The sequence below is a fragment of the Botrytis sinoallii genome, assembly GCF_014898435.1.
Source record: "Botrytis sinoallii strain Bc 23 chromosome Unknown BSIN_013, whole genome shotgun sequence".
NCBI classification, from domain to species: Eukaryota; Fungi; Ascomycota; class Leotiomycetes; order Helotiales; family Sclerotiniaceae; genus Botrytis; species Botrytis sinoallii.
Window position 1 is genome coordinate 1,177,435 of NW_024066040.1, and position 23,968 is coordinate 1,201,402.

General features: G+C 43.2%; 6 protein-coding genes across 6 annotated transcripts; 1 reads left to right on the forward strand and 5 right to left on the reverse strand.

Annotated features, from left to right (window-relative positions):
• Window positions 1-130: 130 nt before the first annotated feature.
• EAF02_007717 (uncharacterized protein) lies at window positions 131-816 on the forward strand (the record flags this gene model as incomplete). The annotated part of the gene is made up of 3 exons (XM_038903765.1): window positions 131-168; window positions 229-393; window positions 699-816. 3 exons carry the CDS (start codon window positions 131-133, stop codon window positions 814-816), a joined length of 321 nt encoding a protein of 106 aa, XP_038756579.1.
• A 2,576-nt stretch (window positions 817-3,392) lies between these two features.
• Window positions 3,393-6,835, reverse strand: EAF02_007718 (uncharacterized protein). The gene is made up of 4 exons (XM_038903766.1): window positions 4,977-6,835; window positions 4,860-4,913; window positions 4,626-4,799; window positions 3,393-4,541 (listed from the first exon to the last, which is right to left on the reverse strand). The coding sequence occupies exons 1-4, from the start codon at window positions 5,847-5,849 to the stop codon at window positions 4,044-4,046; spliced, it is 1,599 nt and encodes a 532-aa protein (XP_038756580.1). The 5' UTR covers window positions 5,850-6,835; the 3' UTR covers window positions 3,393-4,043.
• A 2,030-nt stretch (window positions 6,836-8,865) lies between these two features.
• Window positions 8,866-9,183, reverse strand: EAF02_007719 (uncharacterized protein; the record flags this gene model as incomplete). Its single annotated transcript, XM_038903767.1, has 1 exon — window positions 8,866-9,183. The coding sequence occupies one exon, from the start codon at window positions 9,181-9,183 to the stop codon at window positions 8,866-8,868; it is 318 nt and encodes a 105-aa protein (XP_038756581.1).
• Window positions 9,184-13,610: 4,427 nt separating this feature from the next.
• EAF02_007720 (uncharacterized protein) lies at window positions 13,611-14,653 on the reverse strand (the record flags this gene model as incomplete). Its single annotated transcript, XM_038903768.1, has 3 exons — window positions 13,611-13,858; window positions 13,950-14,441; window positions 14,509-14,653. The coding sequence occupies 3 exons, from the start codon at window positions 14,651-14,653 to the stop codon at window positions 13,611-13,613; spliced, it is 885 nt and encodes a 294-aa protein (XP_038756582.1).
• Window positions 14,654-17,578: 2,925 nt separating this feature from the next.
• On the reverse strand, window positions 17,579-19,005 carry EAF02_007721 (uncharacterized protein; the record flags this gene model as incomplete). The annotated part of the gene is made up of 3 exons (XM_038903769.1): window positions 17,579-18,312; window positions 18,454-18,541; window positions 18,847-19,005. The coding sequence occupies 3 exons, from the start codon at window positions 19,003-19,005 to the stop codon at window positions 17,579-17,581; spliced, it is 981 nt and encodes a 326-aa protein (XP_038756583.1).
• Window positions 19,006-20,229: 1,224 nt separating this feature from the next.
• On the reverse strand, window positions 20,230-23,621 carry EAF02_007722 (uncharacterized protein; the record flags this gene model as incomplete). The annotated part of the gene is made up of 2 exons (XM_038903770.1): window positions 20,230-20,914; window positions 20,965-23,621. The coding sequence occupies 2 exons, from the start codon at window positions 23,619-23,621 to the stop codon at window positions 20,230-20,232; spliced, it is 3,342 nt and encodes a 1,113-aa protein (XP_038756584.1).
• Between the last annotated feature and the right edge of the window lie 347 nt (window positions 23,622-23,968).

Here is a 23,968-nt window from a genome sequence, read left to right on the forward strand (position 1 = left end):
AGCTACAAGTCCAAAATAAGCGAGGCTGTGAAGCGTCGCATTTCTGCCGCTGCCAAAATTTCCCCGACGCAAACCACCACTTCAATATCAAAACCTCCAAGAATTCAAAAGTCCACAACATAACTTCAAAATGGCGACAGACACCCTCTCTATCGTGGTAGAATTTACGTACGCCTCTCTGCTCCGCCCCAACACTCCCTAAAACAAATCCAACTAACCCTCTAACAGTGGCGGTCTCGAAATGTTATTTTCCGACCAACGATCCCACAAACTCTCAATCCCCAAAACAGATTCCAAGGGCGATCCCGTTACAGTCGGCTGGTTGGTAAATTATCTGTGCGACGAAATCATGCAAGATAGTAGAAAAGGCATGTTTGTTCTGGACGATCACGTGTGAGTCGCAAGTTTATTATTTTCCAATTTCCTCAATGTCTCGAAAGGCATGGGAAGGGAAGGACACTAGTGTGTTACCATGGGTTGGTTTCGATGAAAGTATTTTTGGATTCTCTTGGGCTTGGGTGTCGATACCATGTTATGCTATGCCCCTAATGTTCATCTGAATTTCCATTATCTGCACCTTCCGTCGACTTTCTTTTGAGCTTTCACCGTTTCAAAACTATCCCCGGTACCAAGCCACTTCCCCGTATGCACCAGAACATACTAAAATTCCATACTAACCACATATTGCGTGTCCCTAGGCGTCCCGGCATCCTAGTCCTCATCAACGACGCAGACTGGGAATTAGAGGGTGAAGCTTCATACGCATTGCAATCCAATGATAATATATTATTCGTGTCGACGCTCCACGGGGGCTGAATCTGATGGATACCGGGTTGTGGGGTCGCGGTGAAGTTGCAGCTGAGTTTGTTTGCAAGCTACATACAATATATCATTTTTTTTAGATGGTCTGAGAAATTTATTGGATACTGAAAGGACCCCCTTATTTCACTAAGGCGAGATACTTGAGTCAGGAATTTTCATCATCCTGGTTATATGATAGCATACGATTGTGAGGAGCGACCGATGTATCATATATCAGCCAGCTGATGATCCGAGAATTCGATGACAAGAGATTTCGCCTTGTCTCGGCTCAGCAAAGTTTGATCATCGGGCCGTCATACGATTATACATTGTACATTCTAAATACATTCCAAAATGGTTCTAATCCAAATGATACCTTCCATTCCCTTGCACGTGATGTACCCGTGTTCTGATCTGCGTCATGGGTTAAAGGTTATCGCGCAATTGACAAACAAGGCTCACACACCCAACCCCTTTCTCTTGACGATCCCACTCCAACATGAAGTTTTCAATATTCAGCCCAGAGATGTAGATATAATTAAATCTGCTATACCATTTTTTGGAAGCGTTTGTAGTAGAAGCAGGACTTGACATGATGTTAAAATTACCTATTTATTATCCCTAAACTAAAAACCGGCTATTCACAGGCTCTTCCCGTCCGTCCGTAGAGATGGGACCATACATAGTGTGCAGTGTGTACCCAAAAGCTAGTTTCTCGAGCATCCTCCAGTCTGTGCCACACATGTACCGTCCCATCCGCGCCGCGCCATAGGCCAAGCCGTCAAGATCGTAGAATCCATGACATGGACAATGAATCGCATTGCGAATCGAAAGAGCCCATGTCCTGTTGTACACAGACGCAGACAGGAAACGGGAAATCGAGCCAGAATTGAACAGAACCCCACACTGGGTTTGAATGGCCAAAAACCATCAGCACTTATGCCCAAAACGACCGATTATTTCCTAAATTTGACGAGCCTAGGGGAATTGCCTGGTTCAGAATTTTTCCCTTGCGCATACCAATCGTTGCCATAAGCATGCCAAACAAATCCAGACCTGCACACTAGTTCCAATTCAGATCTCGGACGAATCGAAAGAAAAGTCAAAGACAGGTGCAACTAAAGGGGGGAGCGCGGCAGATCTAGATTCCATCCCGCTGCTAGCTGCCAGTTTAACCTTACTGACTACTGCTAGTTGCCGGGTTTGCTAAATTTGTTAGACATGCTGGGATTGTTTCCCGCGTTTTCGTTTGCAACGAGATGAGATCATAAGATCTGTGCGAGATGCGGATGGAGATGAAAGAGGGAATGCAGACCCGTAACAAGCTCAACAACCTGGACTCCACACATTTCCCAAAGGAGCGAAATGGTTTCTGCAGGTATCGTTGAGTGATTGAAGGATTGCCAAAGTGGCTCGAGTGGATCAAACACTCGAAGACTCAGCAATTTATTAATCATTCCCCCATTCAGCCCAGTCCGGTGATAGGAAATAGGAGATAAGCTTATTTGAAAAGGGTTTAGTGTGATGCGACGCTTGTTCAATTTACATACCCACCTAGTATACGGCATATACGTACGGAACGTTACTTCAAACGAAGAAAGACATGGAATGGAAGGATATTAATCCTGCGTTTAAATCGCACGTGGGGATGTGAAGAAATGGCTTGAGTCAGTCGTGCGATATTTGTTTGATGCATGCCAGATTGACCACGATTCGTTTGTCAAAGTGACGATTTCATATCGCCATTCCCAGCATCGGTAGGTGGTGTATGTAACAGAATGTAACCTGGGGTGAAGCGGTGAATGCTCGAGTATGCATGCAGAACCGCATCAATCGTACATACCCTACCTGTTCCCCCGGGTACGTCCTATGTACTATGCACCATGTACGTATGTGTGTGTATGTAGAAGCAGTGCAACATCAGAGATTTCGTCAGTGCAGAGCAGAGCTTGCTTGCTTGCTTGCTTGCTTGCTTGCAGATAGGTAGGTACTCGGTGTGAAGATCAATGCGAAAGCGAGGCAATTGCCGTGGTTGAAGACACTGTACCTACATACCGTGTAGAACAATTCATACATTCTTTCACGTGCTGTTTGCGCAGTAATCTGTACACATACGTGCGTTCATTTTAGAGATTTCTCTCTGCAGTTTTTCGGTGTGTTAGTTCACATTGAAATGTTAGTTTGGGAGGAAGAAATCGGAAACAGGCAACTCCCTACCAAGATCTCCTTCTCCCTCGCGTCGGGTTCCAATAATCGGTACGGGATGATTCGAGGCGAAAGCTGTGAGGCTGGCTGTTTAAGGTAAGGGATGGATGAGATGTCAATACTTGCAGCCTCATGGCATTCGGTCAGTGGTCACTACGTGTAACTTCTTTGAGGGTCTGGAGAAGATTCAATAGCGATATACTCGCACCTTTTGTTTTGGTATCCATATCTTGAGTTCTAGTCCTTCAGTAAGTGTAAAACATAAGATTACTCCACAGCAGTATTTAGAATAGCGCATGGTTATCACCATGGGATCTTGGAAATATTGAACAACTTGAAATGGATCAAGCTTAATTGATAAGAATGTGGTCATATTGTTCGTTAACAAATCTAATTCGCTCGACTATCTGACTATCAACTATTGTGATAATTATACTCAATATTGTACTTCTCCTTTCCCACTTTCTCTCCACTTATTCCCCCCCTCATCGATTCCTCAACCTATCCATACAAGATATACTCCATCCCTTTGCCCCACTCCCATTCTGTCCTCATACATCTACTAATACCTCCCCGTTCCACTATTGTCTGCCCAAAATACAAAGATCCCTGCCCTTCCTAAGAAATACATGATATCCGCAGTTTGTAAGATTTTGTATTGACTGTACCACCCGGTAAAAATGAGTAAAAAATGAAAAATGGAAGAATGAAATGATTGTGATAATGAAAGATATAAAAAAAATAAAAGAGAAAAATGTCCAGATAAACTACTTCTGATACAGAAGTGATGGGTAGGTACTCGGTCTGGTGCTGTAAAAATACAACGCTTTTTTGTAGATGGTCGTGTGCGCGGTCGTTTGATAATGATGATAAGAATGATAGTCGTGTTGATGAAGATAGTTTTCTACCATTCGTCCATTTTCGTTTTTCTGCTCGTTCGTAACTTGCATTTCTCGTAACTTTGTACGTTTGTTATATGTGCTCGCCCTCCCCTCACCAATCCCCGAGCTTTCTTGTCTTGAACTATTAGCAGAAGCTTAGTACAGCCTCTCTCCAAAAGAGAATCCGCCTCTTGAGTTTTCACCACGATGATCCTCATAATCTGAGGTAATTTCGTCTGATGAACTTGAGCAGGTAGATGCCGTTCCATCGCTGGAGACAGAACCATAACTACTATGTACACTCATGCTTCCACTAGTATGACTCCTCAGACTCGCATCGGAATCGTACATCGTTACATCACTACTGAATGGTGAGGTTGCATCCACGCCCATGAGTCCATGACAACTCCGCATGTTAGACGAGATATAACGGCTAGCATTTGTACCAGTACTTGCATGGCCGCTCTTGGATAATCGACTTCGGGGACTGATGTTTCTATCTTTGCCTCGTCCTTTGATGCCCTTGTTACTGTTTTTGTATAGATCGGAGAAGTAAGACCAGAATTCTTTGTTAGCCTCCAGGTCGATTTCGCCGCTTTCAAGTTTCAACAAGAGATTTTCAATTGTTTGCTGGTGAAAGTTGTTGTGGTGAGTCTGATTGACGAAATGTTAGAGCTTATTCCATGAGTGGGACGATGAAAGGAAAGGTAAAAATAAGAAGTTAATGAGTTAGCGTACTTTGAGGTTACCACGTTGTGTGAAACGTTTCTCGCATCCGTCGAGTTTGCATTCATAGGGTTTTTCGCCAGTGTGAACGATTCCATGAGCACTCAGATTGCTTGGTTGTCCGAAACGCTTGCCACATATTTCGCAAGAAAAGCGTCGTTCGCCACTGTGACGATTCATATGCGTCTGAGGAGATTCTTGATTAGCATGAAATTTGACAGATGAGAGGCAAAAGGGAACTCTTACCTTGAGGTTTCCTGCTTGAGAGAATTGTCGACCGCAAGATTTCCAGCTACATGTCTAAACACATACTATTAGTTTGGTGTACATATTAAGTGACATGCATAGATTCTGACTACTTACATATGGTTTTGCACCGGTATGCTTTCGGAGATGGATTTGCAAGTGTGTCTTCTGTGGGAAACTTGATGGACAATTCTCGAAAGTGCATCGATACTTCTTCTCTTTTCTCTTGGAGTGTCCTGGTTCACTCGAAGCCTTACCAGATGTGAGCATTTGCTTTTCTTCTTTTTCATATCCATAAAATCTTCGATACATTGAATCCTGCCGAGAAAGGGTGTGGGGTGCACCTACCACAGTTGTAATCTGAGGAATAGGTGGTAATTGCGTTTGCAATGTTTGTGCTTTAGTTTGAATGACTTTCATAAGTCGGTCAATTGCTGTGCTCCCAATGTGTGCCTCATCAGAGCCAGTCAAAGGAAGAGGATTCATGTCTTTGCTAGGTGGTGGGGTTGATTGTGTTTTCGGTGGTGATTTTTGACCTGCAGGTGTTGCCCATGAAGGTTCAGGTTTGATTTGAGGACTTTGATTTTGATGCGTACTTCCCACAAATCCTTGTCGGTTGCTTCCGTTGAAAGGTGCCTGTTTTGGAGTAGGAGCAAAAGATTGCATCATGCCGGGAAGAGGTCGTGGCTGAATGTAATTGGCTCCGTAAGTTGGGATGATAGTGTTTAAGCTACCATCATTGTAAGATGTGAAACCATATGAGTTCTGTTGAATCTGTTGATGGCTATTGGGCATGTTGAAAGTGCTGCCACCATAAGAGCTTATTGGCATGATGGGAGCAGCAACGGTTGCTCTCCCTAAGCCTGCTGAAGTTGTTGTTTGGGGATTCATAGATTGAACCATGCCGGCTGTATCCATATAGCAAAATGGAATGTGAGAATCCTCACTCCAGCGCCAGGCGTTGCCTGATGTGTGTGATATAATCGTCATTTTTTCGAGTTTTCTTGCTTGATGCAAGACTTGTTGTTGCTGATAGTGTAAAGATTGATCTGAAGTTGATACTTCGTCAAGTTGACACAAAAGCTTGAAGAAAGAAGTGACTTGAGAACAGATATGAACTGAAGATGATCAAAGAGGTTGAAGTTATTGAGAAAGTGTATGTATTGAGGAAGGAAATATGTTCAGTATTTGTATATGCGTCACACCTTGGAAATGAATGCGTATTGTGAGATCTGGACAAGTCTTTTCCGGCCTTTAAAGCAATGGAAGGAAATTGATTCATATAGACTTGTTCCCCACTACTGGTGAAAGTGCCGGTAGACAAGGTTGTACAGTGCGATTCCAACTATTCCAATCGAGTGCCTTGACCGGGGAGGCAGAGATAGTGAAACAAAAACAGACAAGGCTGGCAATTCACTAGTATGCTTTACTGCTGAAATCATTCCCATACAAACGATATCCTAAAAGGGTGATTGATAGATTTGCTACTGGCAGGGATCTATGAGATACCTGACCAAGGCTGCAATTTCGAAGACATTGTAGCTAGAGTGATGGCCAATCGGAAACTGACATGGTCGTGATCCAGAAGGACGCTAACATCATGCCAGCACGTCAGAATTCGAGGCAGCATCGGCTACCTTGTGAACCTACAGTGTGTGGCGCTGAGGCTTTTGATGAAAGGGATATACTACCATCTTTCGAAAGAGGTCAAGTCCTCATGGGTCATGGATCTTGCGAGGCACCAAGCAAGATCTACCATGAGCCATGATACAAGAAGATATAAGCACTGGGATTAAATCCATAGTGGAGGCGGGAAGGATAAGGTCTAGAGATCTCATGGGGGAGTGATGAATTCGACCTTGCTTAAAGTGGCTTGAAGCGAAATCTGTTGGCGACATTTGAGGTATGGATTATGTCGAACGCCATTACTATAATAACTAGTTCTAAGTAAATTCTTAGCATCAGCCTAGAGCCCGATCGGCTGATATTATCGGATCGGTATGCATAGAATAACTTATTCCACGGTCAGATAAAATCTTTTCCAGCGCACTACGCGGCCTTAACAATGAAAGAAATGTTTGTATATGCAAATACCATATCAAATTGTGATAGAAAGATGTGATAAATTGGCGGGGCTCGGAAAGCTCGCCGCGGAGTACTTTTAGATCCATGCATATGTGATGAGTTATTCGGGCTTAGTGGAGCAAACATTAGCAAACGCTCGAGGCTTCGAGTCAATTGCTGGTCTCAGGAAATCACTGAGAAGAAGAGGGGCATTATATTCAAGCCTGAACAGCCCTATGTGGTTGAACAAACTGTACATAACATGCGCCCATCTGGACGGTAAATTGTTTTCGCTGGGTTAGAGTAGAGAGTCGTGATGTGCCATGGGAGGAGAATAAAGAGCCAATACGAGACGCGATACTAAGCCGGGGGGGGCGGACGGCTTGATCCCGTGGAAATGGTACTGTACGGATATGGCCGTGTCAGACTGACTTGTGTCCCGGATAATTGCATTTGATCAACCCTTGTTGAGGGCTGAAGCCTTGGAAATTCTCACCAATGGTTGGCTCTATACCCTGACAACCATGCATGGCACTGTTTTTGAACCAAAATAGTGACAGAATAAGTGCGACTTTAGGTAGACCAGCATTTCGAATTTAGGGGCATTGCAAATTGGAGAAGATTGAGCATCGAGATGCTGATTGCTGATTGCCACAGCTTGTGGCGAGAGAACAGATTATCTGGATCATAACGCGTAAATTTGTAAAACTTGCAAACTCAAAACCCAAAATCTGAGATGTTGTGGCATGTAGCTAGTTGCATGTGTGTGCCACACATCTCAGTCAGTCGTGACTGTGTGCATTGACCTCCATCATAGATTTGGGGGATGATAGATTCGTGAGACGCCAACCATGCAAACTTCGTATGTGATTAGTTGTGGGGAATGCTAGACGGATCTCACCAAGAATCTCCACGGCTGGGGCTCGAAATCTATGCCATCACAAATCTACTGCAAGTGACGTTCTCACGATGTCACCCATCCAATTGACCCATGAAATGCTTACTCTTCACCCCCTTGCTTTACTGGAGACCCGACACTTTGGTTGGTGGTAGATCCTCGTGGATTCAACTCAATAAGTCCAGTCTTGCGAGAATAATGGGTCGGCATCTCCAAACTTTTTCGTCAAAATGGATGTTGGGAAGTCGTAGAGATGTCGATGCGTAAGTGGAGCGCATACATTCTCATCTTTGATAAGATAACGTGAAGTCGCGAACCGGTTGAGTATGAAGAAACGAAATCAAATTGCATGGCAATACATTAAGTGGGTTGGATCTACAAGTGGATGTTGGGCCCAGGTGCATTTTGGCATCACCTGCTCGAGACTCGTTCACTTGATAAATTCTGCATTCGAGTATCCTACTGTATATCTTGTATATCCTGTATATCGAATGTGGTTGTCGCATATATTTCCTTGTTTATGACCCTGTCGTGTTGGTGGGTATTTTCCCTAGTCAAGTCTCACAAACGGCTGGCTGCATATTCCCTTTGTAATTGCACGAGGATCGTTTCATTCGTTTGTAGAGAGATCGAGATTCGAGATAGTGGTATGAGTATCTAGCAAGATGATTAGTTGGATGCTTTCAATTGATCGATGAGGTCAATATTGCGAGAGGAAAGGAAGGCAGGAAGGTATTTGATAATTGATACTACCTACCTGAGCAGAGACAGACAGACAGACAAGACATCTTTTAGTAAGGAAGCCAAAATGTCTCCAATATGGATCGAATTAATTATAAAAATGCGGTAGCTACCCGCAGAGTGATGGGATTGTTTACCCCGCCGACGAGTGTATGACGAGAGGGAGAGGGAGAAGGAGAAGACGGAGGAGAGATTGACAGGAATTGATTAATTTTGAGGTAGCTAGGCAATAGGTCGTAGGGAAGTAAGGTAGTAAGGTGGTGAGGTGGTAAATTAGTAAGGCAGTGAGGTCGTCATCTCTTGTCAAAGTACCGTGCGATCATACAACCTACCGTACTCCCAGCTAAAGTGTCTGTGCGACAGGTAGGTAGGTATCGATGACCAGCGCCAGTGAACATTTCTATTTCCATTTCCATTTCCATTTCCATTATTGACAACAACAACAACAACAACAACAACAACAACATCATCATCATCATCATTATCATCACCATTATCATCATCATTATCATCAACATCAATAACCTCAAAATCAATACCGACAACAATATCAACAGCAACAGCAACGACAGCTCGAGATTTAATCAACCCCCAATGCATCCATCCATTTTTTTTTATCATCTTCTCTTTCTTATCACACCACAGCCATCATTGCATACGAAGAGGGCCACCAATTCAACTCCATGTGGAAGATAAATCTATATTAAGAGTGATGGTCCAAGGATGCATTCATAAAAGCGATCAATTCATCATAGAACCACTGGTCTACCTCCCTACGTAAGATGTCTGATCGGTTCAAATCGCTTTCGATCTTCCTCCCTCTACGCTCTCTCCGTCCTAGTCTTTGATATATCCTAGCTACCTTACGCGAGACCCGAGCAAGAAACACTTGGTTGACTATCTTTTAGAATTAGAAGCAGTCTAGTCCCGACTTCTCAAGGGTCTCATCCGATAAACTTATGCCTTTTGCACAGACTCCCGAGTTCTCCATTTGGTGCCGAATCGAAACAGTAAATATCTTGGTCACACATTGCCTTTACAACCGACCATGTAAGTCTCACCTCAACCTGAAGGCCCCCCTGCTCTTTGAGGCTTTTGCACAGACGTTCATCATTCTAATCGTTTCCTATATCGAATTGCATCCTCTCGTCGACATACCAAGGTCTGTGCGGAGGCAGATTGAAACCCTACAGGGTCCCCAACCATCTGATTACGAACCATGCAAATATCGCTGTCAACACAATCAATCCATATCTCACATGTTCATACTGCTGTAATCGGCTGCTCTTCCCGCAATACACGATTTCACAGCCATCATATTCGCAGGTTGTGCAAATCACAATTGACCTCATTGTACGGTAATTTCACTTTGAGCCTCTATCACGGGATATTGATGGGTACGAAGATCATACTACAAGCCACTTTTGACCACATAAAAAGCAACCAGACACTGCGGGTCAAACGCGAGTTTACGAGGCAGTACAGCTTTTGCCCAATCTTGGTTTAGCCTTTTCCTCATTTGATGCTCCATAAGCTCGTCCTAATCTTTAAGGGCCTATTTCAATTGTATTTGGGTCATCAGATAGTGCAATCTCCAACAAGATTTTCATGGATTTGAGAGATTACGCAGGATTAGTTACGGAGCGCTAGGCCGCTCCCAGACCCGAATCACCCCTGGAAAGACTATTTTCGCTTCCATTCTCATGATCTTACTCCGTACTGATGCATGCGGTTTTAAGTGACAATTCTTATGCATGCATTGGTTCAAGTAAGATCCCAAAATCCTCGAAATATGCACGTTTGGATGTTTTTCTTTTGCTTAATTCGCAAACTTCAACCGTTTAGGTTCGTCTTTCAATTTCTAGAAGAGATTTCTGGCTAGAACACGATCGATCACAACTGCCATTGCGTCGTATTGAAGATTGATGATCTCGTGTGTATTGCGGACATCACATCTATTTTGATTCGCTACCGCTTAGATTCCCAAGTGTCTCAAGAGGATTAGCAAAGAATGAATCTGCTGAAATCAATGCTCTGAGCTGCAGAGGGTTTGCATTCCAAGAGACCTTGATTTTTCTTACTCGCGCTATCCGTTAAGGGCGCGGCAGATAAAACTTCCATGGCAGTATCAACCATACTACTCTTACTCATGCTTAGGGCTTTGACTCAAGAATCATATATGAGTGTTTGAGACCACCCCGCGAATTTAATCTCATCGGAGAGACTTGAAGATGGGGGGCAATTTGGAGTTGGTCTATCACCCGATTCCCTGTCATTAAGCACCCGTTTCATAAAAGTAAAATGAAGCTTCTCATCATATCATCTATATACTGTTGTTGTTAATATCAATATGTTTCAATCAACTCTCGTATGCCAACGTTGAAGTGATTAAATTTTGAGAAGACCCTCAATCTTGATTGATAATTACCAACTATCCTTCCCATGATGGTTAGTCCTCAAGTCTGATCACCCAGAGTAGACAGGGTAGAGAGTCTTCATCGTACCACTTTCATGCATGCAGCATCTGAGGATTTAGTAACTCTACTGTGAGACGGTCCACTTTGGCTACAAATCAGTTGCACTGAATCTTTCTTAAACAGGAAACAAAATATGAATATATTCGTGTAATTGGTTCACCGGCCGAATATCATGAACGTTTCCAATTGTACACAAGGCAAGAATTACCCCTCGCCCTCGGACTTGGATTGAACCCCAGAAATGAGAAGGGGAAGAGCCGAAACTTTAATATATTGTGGCTGTCAAGCGCGGTGCGCAACCGCTGTCATTTATCGAGTTTCATCGTTTAGCTCGGATGAAGGTTTAGCGATATTTCGGATTGCTGGATAACTACATTTCAATCCACTCCGCTTTGGTGAGTGGGGCGGAATTCCCCACTTCATGTTTGCCGGTATAGCCTGTTGCCCCTCTCTTCTTCCTTGACAATTTTCCTTTTCACACCGTACTTCACTCCACAATATCCCATCATGACGCCCCTTCAGGCCGTGAGCCTTCTCATTCATCTCCATTCATTTAATAAGATAGCAATTCTTTCATGGCAAGATGTTTTCGGCTATGGGAATCACCTCTTAGGCTTAAAGAAACAGGAGCAGGGACTTGCATTAACTCTCCCTCCTGCATGATCTGGTTCGCAGATCAACTAGGCCAACTGCCGTAAGACATATTAATGAACTAACTTACCACGTTGTATACAGTGAACTCCTCTAATCTCGCCATCCTTGTTACTTTACTGCTGAATGTTTTACATCCGCCTTTAGTCAAGCTAATCAATCTGACTACAGAAATGTTAGCTCATTAAACATTCGCGAGTATAACCAAATGTGTCACTGGAAAAATGGCCATCTCAATATAGATCAGACAGTATCATAGAGTTCATGTTGAATGAGAAGTCATCTGATAACAGAAACAGGGGATAGAAGGTCAGAGAGGTCACTATGTGATTATGTTCTTGGAGATCCCGTTTCTCAAATTGCCTGTTTATGATTTCGAGGTGAGAATACAGAAAACGACCATCTGAAACTTGAATTCAAGTTCGTATTGTTTTACACGTCCAAGCGTTCTATGGTTCAGCGGTGTTTTTACTCTTCACGACTTCCACTGCATACAGCTTCTCCATTGGGTTATGATATCTGCCAATCGCATCTACCCTCTCAGGAGTTACATATCTTCGTGCACGTTAGCTTCTTGACCTCTTCTTGGTGGCGTCAGACATTACGAATCTTGCATTGTTTAGCAGTGCTAGCTGAGAGAGCTTGTTGAATATTTTGTGGCGGAATTCGATAGTTGCTCGATACTGCAGTGCAGCCTGTACTGCAGGGCGTTCTTTACATATCGAAAATAAGTATGGGATATCTGCAATCCATACCGCTTGGATGGATTCCATCTTTTCTACGGAGGCATCTCCGTCTCGCCTCGGTAAGTGGGCAGGGTTTGAAAATCTCGGGATTTTACTGGGTTTGCGAGATTCAATCCACTTCATGGTACTGCTTTGGTTCCTTCCTGCATGTTCACGTGATTTAAAAACTTCTTAATGATATATCCGAAAAGACTTGAGGATATAATTAGATGCAGGTGTAGATGTGCATACGAGCATCGTCGCCAACATGAAAGATTTAGGTGAGAGGAACTTTCTTTTATCCACATGTCTACTGCAAACCCCATTTTTGATACTGCAGTTTTCGAGCCGCGATTGCCCCACGCTTGGGGATTGAATCCTTTGCTTTGTCTATGTACTGTTGTTGCTGTTATTACCTCTTGCGTGTGTTTAGGTTGTAAGAAAAATGGATTTTTGAAGAATATCTTTTGAGAAAGATTGAATGGAAAATTTTGAGGATGGAGAGGGGAGCCTACGTGTTGAATTGATTTCTTGTCTTGATTTTCAATTTTCATACGCTAGTGCAAATGGAGGGGAAGGAGAAGATCGTGATGTAACGGAAATTTTATGGAGGGATGCGAAAGATATATGCTATCCAGTCACTCAGTAGATTTTGGGATACTTACATATTGTATATGATCTTAGTACAGATAGTTGAGTTTCTGGTTTGGTGCAAGATGTTTGGGATGGAGGGGTTGGTGGGTAGTGGAAGATTGGGGGAGGAGAGATGGAGAGTTGAGAGATCTTGTACATGTAGACAGTCGACTACGCTGACATAGATTATATGAGTACTGTAGGGGATAGCTGTTGCCCTGGGGCCGGATGGCCTTTGGTCAGGTAGTTGACATTTTATTTTACTTTGCTAGTGCATTGGCACTATGTTCAATTTTCACACTGAGACTTTCATCACCTTTCTAATCAAGACTATCTCATTCCTCAAATTCTATTCTGGTTTTTATATTTTATGTATTTTTGAATTTTTATTCTTGTTTTGGTTTTCATGGAAAACGCTTTCATAAAGAAGAGACCCAACTCCAAAGTAGGAAGAGGCTCGAAGGTGTTTTGTATCAATAGACATCAGCAAACTAAACTCCAAGCCTACTGATGACATTTGAGATATCTTAGCGCTAGCGCCTTCTTATCTCGTTACCGAGAATCACTCTTCAAACTTCTTCATCAAATTCTTTACCCTCTCGCTAATCCTCCTAGTGACTTTGGCCGGGGCTGCTGGGGGAAGTTGGGGGGGTTGAGGTTTTTGGGAAGGAGCGTGTGTGGTGGTTGACTTACCTTGACTAGGGGCGCTTTTTTCTCTCTCGAGTTCGGTCGAAGCTTTCTCCTCGCCTAGTTCGAAGATCATGGCGCCAAAAATGGTATGAATTTGTTCCAAACATGTATCTTCTGTACCTGTTCCCGTTCAAGCTCTCCGCGTGATCAGCGCACAATCTGCCGATGGGTCTTCCGTTTACGGTCCCCATCAACATTTTGAACTCATCACTCGATGGGTCGTCAAAAGTTCGCTTCACCGTCACTTCACTTTCAATTTGGCCTTTCGAGACACCTTGCGAGAGAAGAACATCTCTCATGGTAGCAAGGGTTCCTGAATTACCAATTGGAGCACGGATGATGTACTTTAAATCTGTAAGTTTTGACACTACTTGGGGAGATGAACCTGTCACATTCGCAGTGACCGCATCGCGCCAAGCTTGGTAGATGAGCTCACTATTGTAGAGACGTGGTGTATCTAGTCCGGGAATGTCAAGATCAGTCGCCGTAGCTGACGTTTGCACAATGACTGTACCCACCTTCGCAGATACCCACACGTTGCAGACACAATTGAATCCGGGCCAAACTGCGTCAAACCCCCTGTTGGTGTATCCTTTCGAATGGAAATTGACTTCGGACCAGTGATAGCCTTCGAAGTCGATAGGATGCTTTGGGTCGGTGAGGATGTTGCGCATGGCGCCGAAACAGAGTCTTTCAATACTGTCTTGACCATGGCGTCCGCCGGGGGTTGAAATAGCGGATGTTCCAATCGGGAAATGGAGTGTCTTGACGAGGGGTGGTGTTGATGGCGTCCTCGATGGCGCGGATCACTTTGATTCCGCGATTGAGGTATTCTGATGGTGTTAGAATTTCTCCCAAGCCTTTATCTTGGTTTGCTTCGCTGAATCGTTCGGGTCGATTCATAATGTTGTCCATGGTTAGAGAAATTAGGATGACTTACTTTGACTTGAGACTAGAGTGACTAGACTAGACTTGATTGGTTTAGCTTATTAAGGGACTCGTTAGAATGTTTGATTTACTTTGTCGCGAATCTAAGTGGATGGGGAAATCTAAAGAGATCGACAAGGGGTCCTATATGTGGCGTTTTATAGCCACGTGTCCGCCTTTGTTTGAGAACTATTGGATTGTTATTGGATTGTTGTTTGGATGTTGTACCGGTGCTCGATAATATAAAGAAATTATTGAACAACGTTTATTGTTACACGGCACTAGAGACTTCTGGAACAAATGGAGAAAAGTTAACTATTGGTGTGTACTATTGTATCGGTGTTGTTTTGTGTCCCTTTGTTGCAGTCCTCAAACTAGCGGTAAATGGAAGAGGTGATTCACAAGATATAGTGCGCAAACTAGCAGCTGTCAAGCAATAGATAGCGTCGATTCGCACACCCAAATTCACATTGTGAGACAGCGATACAGATCGGAGGACCCTGAATCGAAGGGTCTTTGACAAGATCTTCAAAAGGGTCTTTTTGGTGTCTCGGAGTCCCCCAATTTTTTCAATAGGATTTTTAAGTTAGAGAGTGAATAGCTTCACTTTCCTCGTATATATCACACTCCGTGTTTTCCGCTCCACCTCCTCTCCACCCATTCTTTCCGTGTTTCTGGAATTTCAATTGGGAATCTGCATTTTGGGTCTGGATGGTGGGGATTAATTTTTAGTGCGATCTGATAATGAATATCACTATTTGGAATTGTTTGAAATGTTTGAAATGTTTGAAATACTAGGTAGGTAGTCAGTCGTCGTGAATGATTTACATACGTACATGCATGGATTGGCGGAATGATCAGATTTGGTAAGTCGTTAAGGGTATTCTGTGGGTATCTGGGGAAAAAAAGGGGAAGTTGGCGCGGATATTATTATTTACTCATTTTTTGGATACTGTGTAGTTAGTTGTATGTATATCCTCAATCTGAGATTTTATTCCTCGCTGTTTTGATTTCTTTCTTTCTTTCTTTTCTTTCTTATTTCTGTATTCTCATTCTTGGATACGATATTTATACATCACTCCTTCTCCCTCCCTTCCTATTCCATTCCATTCCTCCCAATTCCCACCCCTTGAATCTGCCTTCCTCCTCCGCTCTCTCCATCCCCTCATTCTCTCCCTTACCAAACAACATTCCTCTCAGACTCCGGAATCCAGACTGCAGGTTCCAATGTATCCTATGCATATATTTAAGAAATTATACTCTATCAACATCTCGTACTTTTCTGACTGATGTAATTACGACTGTGATTCCATTATATATAAGTTGTATGAGAATTACATGTGTAAACTGTATATAGAAATCACACATATACGTACATACATATACTATAATCAAAGAACAGATGAGATCAGTTCGATTTTATATCTACACAACATCCATATTATATAAAACCAATATCCATACAGAAGACGTTGGATATCTAGGTATATAAACTCCACATCTATAAATAAATAAATAAATGTCAACACAACACAACACAACACAACACAACACAACACAGCAAAAGTAAAAGTAAAAGCAAACACACACTCACATAATCATATACTAGACCCCGCCGCCCTTCACCAACGTCTATCCATCTCATCTCCTCTCCTCCACACTCCTCTTCCCATTCCCATTTCCCATTTCGTTTCCCTCCTTTCCATCTCCGATCTTTCCCCTCCATCATCTTGCACAAACATCGACAAAAGAAAAAATTCAGCCCATTCAATTCTTTATACTTGTATAACCCATTCCATCAAACCCAATCCCAATTAATCACAGAAAACCCAACTCCAACCTCATCATCTACATCATCCTCACCCATATCATCCTCACCACATTCAACCTCCCCACCAGATCACCTCCCCACCAAATCAAACCTGAAACCTAAACATTCCTCAATAGCGATCAAAGCCAATACAAAATCCAATCTCATCACATCCAACTTCACCATATCCAACCTCACCACATCCAATCACAACAAAATCCAACCACCATAACAAAAACACAACCATACGAGACAAGACGAGCCGAGCCGAGCCGAAACAAAACAAATTAGATGGGACGAATCCGACTCACCCCCCAGAACCTCCTCCCTTCAACCTCCAATCCCCACTAATAATAATTAACCCCCCCCCCCCCCCCCCCCCCCCAAGATTATATTTTCCCCAAATTCCCAAATCTATATATTTATATATCCATACATTCATATATAATAATATATATATATCCATACATTCATATATAATAATATCTATATATCTATATATCCATACATCCATATATCCATATATCCATACATACATAGTAATACACAGTACACAGTACACAATACCAATACCTATATCAAACTCCCTCCCTCCCTTCTCCCTCCTACCAATACCACCCTACACACCAAAACACCAAAATCCCCCCCCCCCCAAAAAAGAAAAAAAAACATATTCATTCCCCTTCCACGTAGTAAATTTTACAAAGTGACAAGTAACCTTATAGGATTACATACATTATTCGAGTAATCATCCATTATTTAATGAAACGTGATATGTAGGTAGGTACCTAGTACATAATTCTCTACAAACGATTTCGAATATGAGATGTTTTTGTGTGTGTATTTTATTTGATTTTATGGATTATATCGAGTTTCGTTCATTGATCTATCAATCATGGAGTTGCTGGTTCCCCTTCATACACTAGCTACCTAGGTACCTACCTACACAGATCCTCAAGAAAGATAAAATACGAACTCCTAATCTATCATCCTATCCACCAAAAAAAAATCTCAATCTCAAAAATTCATTCTATTCCAGACATGACATCATCATCAAAATGTCCTTCCAAATAAGCGGGAAATCAAACCCGCTTCCCTTCCCCCTAAATCTCATCCTCCTCATCATCAAAATCTTCTCTATCCTCCGCCCCCATCTCATAGAGAATCTTTCCACCACTCCCAATGCCTCCCTCTTTCTGCGCATCGAAATACGGTAGTACAACATTCTCCCTATCCCTCTTCTGTTTCTCCGTCAATCCCAGCGAAAATGTTACATCGCCCTCTATTCCCTCCTCCTCCTCCTTCCCCATCGCAGCATCCGAAATATCCGGGACCGCGAATGCGGGATGCTCATCGAGAAGTTGAATACTTCCTATATCTTTCGTCGTAGGAGATGTGGTATGATGTGAGGGCGGTGTGTAGATGAAAGTTTCACGAGTTCCTCTCCCGGATTTCCGGCGCAGTTCGAGGATTAGGACGATTTCCCCATTTTTCGCATCGCTGGTCATACTGGCATTATTGCCAAAACCCATAAGTACACCTTCTTTTCCTTCTGCGGTGCCGAATTCAGGCTCGCGTGCTGACTTGTCGCGCGCTCGTTTGCGTGCTAATTCGTGGGTGAAGTTTTGAGGGGTGATAATGGCGGTGGCGAGGAAGAGGAGAGTTGTGAGGGGAGTGGGGATGTAGGGGTTTGTTGTTGAGGAGGGGAGAGGAATATCGAGGTGGTGTGTGCAGAGGAGAGAGATTGTGGGGTGGATAATTAGGGAAGAGAGGAAAGGGGAGAGGTGCTCTGGATGAGCTGTGAGGGGATGGAGGTTATCGATTATGAGGAGGATTTCTGGATGAGGTCAGCTGATTGATTCCACTATTAACCATTCCAGAAGAGAAGAAGAACATACTTTGTTGAGAGCAGAAGGGGGAGTTGTAGGCGAAGGTAAATGCGCCACGATTTCTCGACGAAGTTGAGCAAGTGGTTTACTATGAGCCGAGACAAAAACATCTGGAGAAAAGGGTAAACGTTTCTGGAGAGTGGAAAATGATATGAAGATGACTTTTGATTTTGATATCTGTATATTTCGGTCAGTGTAGCTGAAGACGTACCAGAAAACAAAATCCCAAAACAATCTATCAGGAAACATGACGACTCGTTCATCCACGTGATCATTGATCCAGCACAAATTTTCCACACGATACGAGAACTACTCGTACACAACATCCATCATCCTGTTCCCCTCATTTCACTCCTCATCATCCCAGCCTCATTCTCCCTATACAATCCTCCAAGTCCAAGTTCTTCCCATTCCCTCCCTCCCTCCCTTCCCAATCAAACCCCATCCCCAAAAGAAAAAAAAACCCCTCCCCCAAAACTCACCAAAGCTCTCCTCCAAAACTCCCTCACAACCAACCTCCCACTCTGCTCCAACGAATCCAGCACCAGCGTAAGCGGACTCGCTCCATCTCTCAAATTCAGCAGTTTCTGAAAAAGTAACGTATTATGCGTTCTTCTCTGTTGGAGGGGTGAGGGCGCCATGCTCGTCTTCAGGAGCTTCAAATGTATGTATGTATGTATGTATGTATGCGTATACTTCTATGAACCCCCTAACTGTATGAGATGAGATAGGAATGGATAAAAGAAATGTGCGATACAAAATCCCCAGGCGGAGCGGAAAGATACCAGTGGGAAAAAAACTCGTGATGCGATGATCAGCGGGAAAGGGTGAGAACTTTTTTGAGCTTTAGGATGTGGTGGGGGCGGGGTAAGGAAGGATAACCTTGAAAAGTAGTACGGTACTGGAAATTTTATTAGTTTCCTAACCTTAACCTTAGCTGTACTTAATAAATCGTGATCTCGATAATTCTTTCAAGATATGTTCAAATTATTTAATACATCGATATCAGACCAAATATCTAACAAGTATGAATATGCATCAAAGTTTATCAATACATTTTCAATTTTCCATCACGAATTAACACAGATGAAAAGTTGTATGCGAGGGGAGAATGATAATATCACGTGATTTCTTTCCTCTTCGACTTTATTCTCCAGGAGTTCGTGATTATACTAGGTATGTATTGAACTGGAGTCATGTTGATCGACATTACAACCGAGTACTTATAGAAACTAGTATATCCTATCAATAGTGAAATTAGGACCTTAACCAAAGACTTTGTAGCAATGTTCCACACCTCGCAGGCAATCGGTAGTGTTCACCAAAAGCTGTTTCTCCCATTGATCAAAAGCTCAACTGTGACTCTGCAGTCCCTCTTGTCCTAAGGTATATAAATCAACATGTCATTCCATTCTCAAAAGTTATATACAATCACCATCACCATCACCATCACCATCACTCAATCTTAGATCTACAAGGTCCTCTTCTATCCCAGCCCAAGGAATCGAACCTCTTGACACGTAGATTGATGCGCACTCATGAACTCATACCAGACGTCTAGATTTAATTTCCATGGTTTTCTTAATTACCACCATCAACTATAAACCATCACCTAGCGATCAACGACACCAAAGTCCTAAGACCATACCATACATTTCCTCAACTGCCTGACAATCCCCATACATCTTGTCAAATCCATCCATCACTCCTAGAACTCCACGCCAAATGCATATCAACCAATCCATCCGTCCCCCCATTTATTCATTACCCTATCCCAAGGAGTGTGATGTAAGCTTAATTTATTCCACCTCTATGTCCTTCTTCCTTCTCTCCCCTCTACTCTCTTCCTGAATTTCCAGCCCCACTTAGCTCTGCCACATATGCTCACTCAACTGCAACATGCACTCTCCCATTCCCCTCTTAGCTACTGTCGTGATTCCTCTCTCGTTACTTCCCAACTGTTCACTAAAGCACAACTCAACCAACCCCTTCAACTCATCATAAGTAAACTTAACCCCCTGATCCTCACCCTCTCCATCTCCATTCGTATTCCCAGCATTTGCACCACCCTTCTCCTTCGCCCAGCCCACAATCCCATCAGGTCCCTCTTCAAACAATCCCCAATATCTTCCGCTCCTAATCAAGCCCACGCCATCTTCTACACCCTTCAAGTTTTGCTGCAGCACTAGTACGTTTAGTCTCATCCTTTTCCCTCCTTCTTTATTGATTCTTTGGATTTTCGGCGCGTTGTCGACCATGAATGTATCAATCAACAATCCCAGCCCCTTTCTCACAAAGTTGATTTCCTTCTCCCTCAAGAACTTCACTATCGTTTCATCATACGCCACTAAATCTGCGTTGAGAGAAAGGATAGTTGGGTCAGGGTCTGAGACAGGTTGAGAAAGAATATATGGGTAAGTGTTTGATCCCGAGGAGGGCGAGAGAACGCGTGCTAGGGAGTGGAGGATTTGAATGCGTGTTTCCATGTGCAGGGTTAGGAGTACAGTAGCGGCTAGTTCTTGGAATGAGGAGACAATTGAATCGAATGCGCTGTATTTCACGTTAGCCATAGATCAAACCATAAAGGGAAAAAGACTTACACAACAGTTTCTTGCGTCATAGGAAGATAAACCACGACCTGTTCATCTTGTGCTCTCGTGGGATCATTTAGTAGAGTCCAACGTCTATGCGGTGGTTTCTGCATTGATGGTGTACGAGATGAATCTGCATCATTCCTCGTGATATGTCTTAGCTGACCAATTTTGATAGCTAACCACTTCATACTGGTGTATAAAACGCAAAGAGACGAGATGGTTTCTCGATCCGAGATAAGATCATCCGCCTCAAGAGGATTCTCATTTGTCTGTAGAATCAAAAGACCAGTTTCCTTGTCTAGTAACCGATAATCGACTTCTTCACTGGTCCATATTTTCTGCATGGTATCGTGAATATCACCAGATTCACTGGCAAGCAGTGCAGACAGCTTCAGTGTCGACCCTTCGGAATCTCGAACTCGAGATACGAGCGATTTGAACCAGTCATAACATCTATCATAATATCTCATCATTTGCGTGATGATAAGTTGACTCAATGCTTGATCATGTGGAATTGTGTCCAACATCCTGCAAAAAGCTGTAATTAATGTAAAGAAAGCAGCTGTACCTTTGAAAACAGGTCGCCTGGCAACTCTTGCCCACTGTGCATCTTGTTGGAATGCATCCGTCTCCTCAAATACTGAATCACTAAGCTTGCCTAGAGTTTCGTCAAGTTGAGGTAGAAAGACATTGACAAGAAAGTTATCCAAGAACGACGTCAAAGTACTTGTGACCAAGTCCGAACCAGGTGGAACAATGGCCTTTAATCTCTGTAAGAAGCTCAAAGTAGGAGGCAACAACAGGCTCATGTTGAACACACTTGGCTCTACCAAAGACTTGTGAGTTCCCATACCACCCGTTTTAGCATCGAAAGCGGAACCAGTCAAACGTTTCGTTCCATTTCTGCCAACGGAATTCTCCAAGAAAGATTTCGCTTTCTTACTATCGGCACCTGATTTCCTCGAGCTCGACATAAGACCCGGTACGGCAGCTCTGATGATGTTCTCTAGATCGTCATATTCAGTCGTCATAGAGACAGACTTAGCATCCGCATCCGAAAACCTGAAAAGCTTCTCTAACTTGGACGATTTTGATGCACCAGGTCTGGGAGAATCGAATTGATAGACATCTGCATCTGTAGTGACATAATTATGCAACAAGGAGCGAATTTCGTTCTGGTATAGATTCCATAGTTCCCTGAAACCACCAAGAAGTATGACTGAATTCCTCATGCCTTCTCTTTTTGTGATAGCTTTTACCACATCATGAAATACACGATGACCCTCAGCAATAGCCTCGAACTTTGCGTATAACGTCCACAATAGATCATAAATGACGTCGGTACGAATCGTATTCTCTCGACTAGAGAACGTTTGGTTTCCTTGTGTGGATGCGAGTCCACCACGTAAAGAGCTTGGATGTTTTTGATCGACTTCGCTATTAGTCTCATTGACGATACCAAATAGCTCGACAGGAAGTCTCTGTTTGATAGTATTCACGGCAATATCCAAACGACCCAGCTTATTCAATGCTTCTGTCAACAATTCCACATAGTAGAACGTATCCGCTTCTGGATTTCTGGACGCATCTTCTACCATCGGCTCTGCCAAATCCATCGTGTCAAGAACCTCAAAAAATGGACTCACTGTCATTGAACTCTCGAACTTCTCCTTCGCAACACCACCTTGAGTCTTGGCCAGCATCTGCCATCTCTCCTGGCAGTAAGGCGACTTCAGATACAAATGATCATGAAGTTCCTCAATCAATATATCCGTCAAGGCCGTTTCCTGATTCGCGAGATAAGTCCTCAGTTCACTCAGACCTCCAATATCATCCAACTCAGGCGATCGAATTCTCCTTAACGCATCCTGTAGAACATCTACCGCAGTCAAGAATCGCTTCTCCGAAATCCGTGCTTCTAATTGATCCGGAACCAGCCGTAAGTCCTCCACCTCCGAGAGCGTATGTAACAACTCATCATAAGTCGTCGAAGCCGCGCCCAATTTTCTCAATTCGGGATCGGTAGTCGAGAGATTAGCTTTCGATTGTGCGAGCGAATCTTTCAATGTTCGTACCCTCTTCTGCGACGTCTGAATACTCGTTTGAATCTTATGAAAAGTACCAATCGAACTGTTGAATCCCTGATGATGTTCATGCACGATGTTCTTCAAAGAGTCTTGTAAATATTGCATCGATTGTTGAAACTGCGCATATTCATGAGCCTTGCCAACTGAACTCGTGTCTAGAAGCTGCAATGCCAATTGTACTGGCACACATTCATTCTGACACAACGCAGGCCATTCCGTCTTAATGTGTTCTAGCACTTCCCCAATTTGTTTCTCCGCATTGGTTTCTTCTAACTTTGGTCTGCCAGCTGGTTCTCTCGGTCGTGAAAGACCTCTCGATCGAGGTGTTCGAGGCATGGAAGGTGATGGCGTTCGAAGCCCTTCTGGTATAGGGGGTGGAGTGGCATATCGATCAATGCCGGAGCCATAGGGATCATAGTCTCCATCTTCAGTTATTTGTCCCGGATAGGCACTTGCATTTGTATTTGCATTCCCATTCCAGCTGCCATTTCCATATCCATTCCCATTCGCATATCCAGTAGAATTGCTGTTCATGTAAGGGTCCCCCCCGAGACCTCCATATCCTCTTCCTGACATATCCTATATTATGGAAATCGCATTACTTTTCCGATTTGTTTCATGCCATTCGCAGATGTGCTATAAATTATGGACGCTTGGAGATTAATTGGGTTTCGAGACACGGATTCCGATATGCTGAAGCTCGGCCGCAGCTTCAAGACACCGCGTGGCATTAGTAAATAAGCGAGTGTGAACATCAAGTTATGTTTGATATATATCCCAAATTCTATACGACGACAACTGTCACGCCACATCTCTTTAGAATAACAACACAGTAAAATAAGCCTCAAAAATGCACAAATTACTCCCACGATTGTATTCAAGCAGTGATATTCAACAAGGGGATCATGATGACCCATCCTCAC